Source organism: Anser brachyrhynchus (genome assembly GCF_964034855.1).
Source record: "Anser brachyrhynchus genome assembly, chromosome: Z".
In the NCBI taxonomy this organism is placed as follows: domain Eukaryota; kingdom Metazoa; phylum Chordata; class Aves; order Anseriformes; family Anatidae; genus Anser; species Anser brachyrhynchus.
Genome location: NC_137697.1, coordinates 46,702,037 through 46,709,798, shown reverse-complemented (window position 1 = coordinate 46,709,798; position 7,762 = coordinate 46,702,037). Strand labels below are relative to the sequence as shown.

General features: G+C 45.3%; 1 protein-coding gene across 2 annotated transcripts in view; it reads left to right on the top strand.

Annotated features, from left to right (window-relative positions):
• Positions 1–310: 310 nt before the first annotated feature.
• The window catches only part of SLC44A1 (solute carrier family 44 member 1), a 67,645-nt gene continuing 60,193 nt past the window's right edge, over positions 311–7,762 (top strand). The window contains exon 1 of one of the 2 annotated variants that reach the window (XM_080572918.1): positions 311–609. In XM_080572918.1, coding sequence (XP_080429044.1) covers positions 583–609 — 27 coding nt within the window. In that variant the 5' untranslated portion in view covers positions 311–582. The remainder of the gene's footprint in view (positions 610–7,762) is intronic. The other variant, XM_080572919.1, reaches the window with a different exon arrangement.

Below are 7,762 nucleotides of genomic sequence, written 5' to 3'. Positions count from 1 at the left end.
GGGACCGCCATTTCAGGGGGCTGGCTGCCCCGCCGTGCGGCCACAGGGAGACGGGGCCGGGCGGAGAGGGAGAAACGGGGAGCGGGGAGGGGGGGGAGAGGCGAGGCCTGCGCCCGCTGTTGCCATGGCAACAGGGCAGCCGGGCAGACGAGCCTGCGCCACCGGAAGCCGCCGGCCGCGCGGGAAGCGGAGGCGGTGCTGGCCGCTGGCGCAGGTACCCCCCGCGCTGCGGCGCGCACCGGCCCCGGCCCAAGCCCCGCCCTCCCCTCTAAACCCCACCCCCTCCCCACAAGCCACGCCTCCCTCCTCAAGCCCCGCCCCTCAACCGCGGCCGCCGCCGCCGCTGGGGGAGGCTCTGGGGGGGGCGCCGCGGCGGAGCCGGTGCCGTGTCCGCGCTCCGGTGCCCGGCCCCGCGGCTGCGCAGCGCCGCCTCGTCCCCGCCGCCACCGCCACCGCCACCACACACCGCCACACAAACACCACCGCCCCGGGGCGGGCCGTGCCGCCGGGTGGATGCCGAGCGCCTGCCCGCCGCCGCCTGGCGCCTAGCGGGCACCGCCGGGGCGGGGACGCGGGGACGCCATGGGCTGCTGCAGCTCCGCCGCGCAGGTGAGAGCCTCGTCCCCCTGCCCCCTTGTCCCCGTGTTCCCCTTTACCCCGTCCCCCCCCCCCCTTAACCCCATGCCGGCCCCTCGCTCTTCATTTATTTATTCACCCCCCCCCCCCGCCCTGCCCCTTTCCCGAGGCTCCGCGAGGGACCAGCCCCCCCCCCCCCCCCCCCGGCCGTGTGCCCTGCCGAGCGCAGTTTCCCCTCGGCGGTGTCGCTTGTGGTCGCCGGATCCGGATCCCCCCCCCCCCCTTCCCAGCTTCGAAGGGGGGGGAAAAGTCCGCCCGCTGTCCCAGATGACTCATCACAGGGATGACTTTTTGCAAGCCAGCCCTTCAGGCGGGGGCTTTCTTCCTTTCCTTCTTGTTTGTTTGTTTGTTTGTTTATTTATTTATTTATTTATTTATTTTTAACGAGGGCTCCGTCCTTCCCGTGCAAAACGCTGCAGAGAGCTGTCCGGTGGACGTCCTTCCCGCACGGCAGCGCTGCAAAAGGCAGGCAATGAGCCTGTTGGGGGGTGGGGGGGGATAGGGATAACAGGGGTCCGAGTTGCAGAGGGATTTCGTTCCCCCCAAATGCGAGGAGGGGATTTGGGAACTGTCAGGCCACTGCAGCAGCAGGCTGCCGGGGGGAGCCCGTGGGGTCGGTGCCGCGGAGGTCTGCTGGAAGCACGGCAGCAAACAGCTGTCAGGAGCGCCGCAAGTGAAGCCGGTGCAGACTTGGAGCACCGCGAGCGAGTTTGATGTTTGCAAGCGATGTTTTGAAGTCCTTTCCGACCTTGTTTTCCGCGATTTCCCACCCAGATTGCTTTTCGTGAGTGTTTAATAGGCCCGTTCTGGGTGTTCTTCGTCAATCCGAATTGCCGTGCCCTGTTCCGTTCTGCTCTTAAAGGAAAAAGCAGGCTTGTTTGTGGGCGACGCTACACCAAAAGCAGGAAAAATAGAGGATTAGATGTTTTCAGCGTCAGTCCTGTTCAGAGGTTTCATGTAACTGATCTTGTTTTCCAGTGAAATTTGCGCTCCCCTGCCAGATCTCGTGATGTTAATAGTATGCTGCCGAACCTTTCATTTGCTTTCCCTGTGTGTGGCGAGATGTGGTACAGTAATTCACCTCAGCACCCCGTATATGTAACTGAGCTATAAACAGTGGTTGACTGTTTAATTCCTTAACCGTGAGCAATTGTGCATTTCCTCAGGAAATCCAAATCAAAAGGTGGTTGCTGAATATTTCACCAGCAACAGTTTCGTCTGGCATATTGTTTGCAGAAAGCGTTCTACCAATGGTACAACACTGCATTACAGTCTAACGTCTGTCTTCTCCTCCCTTTATCATTAACAATAGAGGTTGGCTTCCTCATCTAGCCTTGCCTTTTTATTTTCCCCTTTCCTTATTTCCTCTTAAGCTTTCCTTGGGCAGGGTTCCACCAGACGTTCCTTCATGTTGCCTCACTTCTTATTTCTACCTGTTTAGCTTCATCTTATTCTCTGATGTACAGTCATCACGATTCTTCACCCTCATTCCTTATGACTTTATCAAGTTGATTTCTCATTAAGTTTATTCTTCAGCTCCCTGGCCTGTTTGATCTTCATCTGCTAATCCTCATTTTTGCTTCTGAGAGAGGTGATTACTTCTGTTGTGACTTTGCCAGCCATTTTCTTGTTTAGTTACTGCATCTCCCAAGTCCTTTCTCATGACTGCCACCTCCTCATCTCATTTACGTTATTGCACATACCTGTGACTCCTTGTTGAGCCAGGTGGATTTCTTTAATGTCTTCTTCCTGTCTTATATTTCATACTCAATTGTCTATTTTGTTTTTTCGATTCATTTCCCATTTCCTTTAATTTGCAAGCTGTCAGGAGCTCTGCCGTAGGCGTTTTCCCGTATCTCTTTCCCTGCAGAATCTAAAGGTTTCCAAAAAAACACAATTGGAATTGGCATGTTTACCTTTGGATTCTTGTGTTTGCTTAAGCCTGGCCCCAAAGTCCCATTCATTCCATTTCAACTTCAAATGTGTGGGTTTTTACCTTTTCCTCGCATCATATTCCCTACCTGGTTTTTATTCTGAGCTACTGTCCTCCATCTGTAAAACTGACAGTCAGCTCTAGTCTGCTCTCCTTCTTTTCCAAACTCGTGGAACATGACATCTGAATCCGTTGTTGTACATTCTTTCCTCTTGCTTCATACTAAGTTCTTCCAATGCTATTTGTGTGCTGAGCTGCAATTTACTTCATTAAGCTCTCCACATACTTCTTCTGGCCAAGTTCAAAGGCTTCCCCTCATTTCTTCCTCTCCCTGGCCTCTGTTGCTTTTGGTACTGCCAATAATTCTCTATGTCTTGATGTTGTATTCTTGCAGAGCTTCTGTGATACTGTCCTGTTGTTACCCTTCATTTGCAAATACATTCTGACTGTTATTTTCTCTTCCCTGCAGCTGTGTGTGCTTGTATTTCCAGTTGTTTTTTGTTTTTTTTCCTTGACAAATCAATTAAATGTTTGTGATCTGAATCATGCACTTGAAAAATATCTGCATGATTATTTAAAAACACATGTTAAAAAAATCACGCTCTTAAAAGCACATGACAAGAATAGAGCATGGTTGCTGTATATCCCTAGAATTTTTTATGTATCATATTCTTTATGGAATCATAGAATGGTTTGGGTTGGAAGGGACCTTAAAGACCATCTAATTCCAACCCCCCTGCCATGGGCAGGGACACCTCCCACCAGACCAGGCTGCCCAAAGCCCCATCCAGCCTGGCCTTGAGCACCTCCAGGGATGGAGCATCCACAGCTTCTCTGGGCAGCCTGTGCCAGTGCCTCACCACTCTCATAGTGAAGAATTTCTTCTTAATATCTAATCTAAATCTCCCCTCTTTTCGTTTAAAGCCCTTACCCCTTGTCCTATCACTACACCCCCTGACAAAAAGTCCCTCCCCAGCTTTCCCATAGGCCCCTTTTAGATACTGGGAGGCCTCTGTAAGGTCAGCCTGGAGCCTTCTCTTCTGCAGGCCCCAACTCCCTCAGCCTGTCTTCATGGGAGAGCTGCTCCAGCCCTCTGATCATCCTCATGGCCTTCCTCTGAACTCGTTCTAATAGGTTTAGTTTCATTGAAGTAGAAAATTCAAGTCTGCAGTTGAGTAGCAATATTCTCTTTCCTGTCTTTCTGGTCTTCTCCTTCACCAGTGGTGTTTTCTGCTGTCTCATTGTGTTAGTCCATGATAAACTGGATTTGCAGAAGGTACTGTATGAGTTCGTCATTCCCATCTCATCATAATGTCAGGCTCTGCTGTAAATCTGTTTGACTGAAGTAATCCATACAGGTGTTTTTAAGCAAGCAACCTTTCTTTAATTGGGATTGTTCCACTGGTCTGGTTTATAGCACAGCTCCACAAAGTTAGCGTTGTTATATATGGAAGTCAGAAATTCATAGTTTATGAAGTGGAACAAGTTGTGGGAAGAAGTGGACCTTCTCAAACTACTTTTTGTTGGAGTAGTTGTGATACGGAATCTTTTCTCCATTCCTGCTCTTCTATAGATCAAGTGAAGAGGCTGACTGTAGTAGTTCCAAGGTATTTGCTTTGGCATGCTGTTCTAGGACCACGTAAACTTATTGGGGTCTTGCTGTTTGCGTTGGGTCTGGGAAATAACTATATTGTTTTTTGTTACTGTTTTAACCTTTACATCTTTCTGTGCTACAAGCTTAATCCAATATATTTGTGGAAGGAGCTTCAAATCTTGCTGGAAACTGGAGGTGCAAGTGAGGTGAACAAAGCACGTGTTATTGTTGGTGGTTTTATTGGTGGCCTTGGTCAAAAGAGCTTTCCATTGTAAAAGGAGGAGAAGACAGATCATCCATTAACTTTCCATTAAGCACCCGCTATCAAAGCATCACAGAATAAATGTAGAATTCTTAGCTTTTTAAGTATTTTCATAGTTCTGGTGACATTTAAGTCTGCTGTGAGGTGCGACGTATAATACCTATCATTAATTGCACTTCATCCATAGCTTTGTCAGAGGTTCTTGCCCTCAAATTTCTGCATATAAGGGGCACCAAACCATGCCTGTTTCATTGTGGACATGGATATGATGAAGGAAGAAGACCAGTTGAGTAACAGTGTTGACGGGCAGAAGCAGAATGAGTTGTGAGTTCTGCTTTCACCAGCTATAAGGTTTCGTTTCCCTTTCAACACCTTGACTCCAGATGAAGCCTCTGGCAAGCAGTATGAAGGATGAAGCATACAAGCAGGATTGAGAACAGAATAAATCAGGCACCTCATGGAGCTCTTTACTTTTTTTTTCTTTTTACTTTTTTTCTGTTGTATTTCTGGTCTGTGAGCTCCGCTCACTTCCTGTGAAGCATCAGGTGTATATGTTACAAATGCTGTCACAAGCAACTGTACAACGTGTGCGAATGATTCCTTTTGATCTTAGCACAGAAGGAAATATTTTAACTACAGAGCTACTTGTGAATACCCTTCTTCAAATTCATTGAGCGATGTTAGCTACTTTTGAAGTTTAGACTGTTTTTCAGCTGGGTCAGATCTTAAAAGTTGTAAGTAGCACATTACTTCCTTCTGCTTTGTGAGACAGGTAGCTCAGACTGGCTTTTTTTTTTTTTGGCACTTCAAAAATGAATTCGTGGATTAAGAGCAAGCATGGAACATTGCATCCTTACAAGACAATTCTTCTGCAAAGTGAGAGTGATTTTAGAAAGGATTAATTATCTTGCATCGTTAATAGTAAATGTTAAATTAAAAGCTTATGTTACAGTAATCTAACTGGCATCTAGATTGCTGTCAGCGATCAGGCTTGTAGGTTGATAATCATAAGGGTGTATTCAGCATCGTGCAACTGTCAACTTTTATTTTTCGTAATGAAGAAATGACACCGTGGTTATGTGGGGAAGTTGTCAGCTGTCTTCATGCTGTTAATTCTAAAGGGGAGCTTTGCGCTAACTATGCATGCCTTTTTTCTCATAATTATAATTCTTGTTCATTTAAACTTCAGTGGTTTTGTTTGTGAAAATCAAAACTTGCAGAAAAAAGATAGAAACTGTGTTTTTTTTTTTTATTGTGTTTGAATCTTTCTCACTTGAGGAAGCTGGGCAGTTGTGTAAATCTTATGGTTTGCTTCTAAAAACCACTTGCACAGAGTGTTGCCAGATTAATTCTACCCATGGAGTAAACTGATTTGCAAATTTTTACCTGTAGAATCATGGAATATCCCGAGTTGGAAGGAACCCACAAGGATCATCAAGTCCAACTCCTGCTTGGACAACCCAAAAATCAAACCGTATGTTTGAATCAAACCGATATGTGATTTGAATGGAGAGCTTTTTTATGCATAACTTTCAGGGGACAAGTCTGTGTTGGTGAATAAATTAGAGGGCTCTTCTAAGTCTTCCAATCACTTTAAACTTTTACAGATTTATGAAGTAAATACATCTCATTGCATTTAATGGCCTCTTATCCCTAGACTGTCCCCCTCTTTTTTTTTTTTTTTTTTTAAAGTCTTTTAGGTAAGCAAATTTGTAATGTGGAATGAAAGTGTATGGTTGTACACAAACAACCTCAAGAATGTTTTAAGTAGAGCAAAGAGTTAAAATTCAAAACCTTTCTTTTTGAAGTTCAGCTTTCCAGTCTTAAGATTAATTTTCTCTGCTTTAGTATAATTTCAGTGCCCAGTGTGCAATGCACTGCAAGAACGGGAGATGATTGCAGCATATAGGAAGGCTGAGATTCTGTCCTGTCTGTTACATGACAGTTTCTAGCTGTAGCTGTTTTAACCAGTAATAGTGCTAGAATAAAGTGGAGCATCGTGGCAAAAAGAATGCAGTAACTTACGCCTGATACCCTCTCTTAATAAATGTGATATAGTTAAGCAGCTGTTTACAACACAAATGAACTCTGGACTGGTTTTTCATTGGAACCACTGTTGCTGTTCTCCAGATGCATTATTTGACTGAGGAAGGGAATTCTGAATACCCTACTGAGGTCTGTAGAAACAAAACAGGAAACCCATTAAAGTGTTTTGTTCAAGGTCATTATCATCGTGTCCTGGGAGTGCTTTTTCAGGCTCCCCCTAGTTTGTTATGAAGAACTGCAAAATAATTGCCTATGTACAAGGAAGTGTGCTTATGTGATAAAGTGCTAGATACATTATTTCCCTTTTTATTCTCCCTCCACTGTTTCTTCCATAAATCATTTAGAGCCTTCTTAGCATTAGTTCTTATTAGTCTAATGCTTTCTAAATGTCTTCAGGCTCTGACTGCCCTCTTACTGTAATCCTGAGTGGTTTTTGTTCTTGTTATGCTAGAATTTTGGACCTGTTAAGTCAGGATTTTTTACTGAGGAAGCTGTGTAAGCTCTAGGTTTTCCTGATCTCCATTAGAGGAAACTGGTGCTGCTGATATCCTTTAGATATGGTTGGATATGCATATTGGCTTCTCCATTTCCATTATAGCTCAGTCTTTCAGCTTTTGTATGCAGTGATGTGGAATAATATAGGTGGCCAGCGTATGCAAGAGTTGGTTCCTAGTGTTCAGTGTAGTGTCACATTTTTTTTTCAGGATCATGTTTGTGTTGACATGTGCTAATATGAGCCCTCTAAATTCACAGAACCCTCTGCCCAGTAGGCCTTTGCCTTTGAACCATAGGATGCTCTTCTGTAACGACTGCAAATGCAATACAAAAATACACGATTTTATGATTTTCTGTTGACAGCTCTGTTTGAATGTGGGATGCATTTTGAAAGAATACTTAGCAAACTGCTATCAGTGCCTCTAGTATATGGTAACATCATTTTTCACAACAGTATTCTACAGGCCATGAGCTCTTAAAAAGTTGTGTTGGTTTTGGTCTTGAATTCTAGCTTTAGACAGTTCAGAAAGGAGAAAGTTCTTTTAGTGCAAATTACTCACAGACGGAGAGAGTGCACAGAAACAGGGGCAGCATTTTCTGAGCATTTTCTTTGTAATGTCCTTATTTTTACATGGAGCCCCACTCGTGGGGGCTTCTACTGTGTTTTTTTCTTCTGTTGCTAATGTCATGTTGTGGCAAAGCTAGCTTGTTTGGAAGCAAAGGGTGTGCTGTAGCTGGACAAAATTTTACTAGTCCAAAGTGTGAAGAAAAAAATTGTAATTTGGGACTTAGTCTC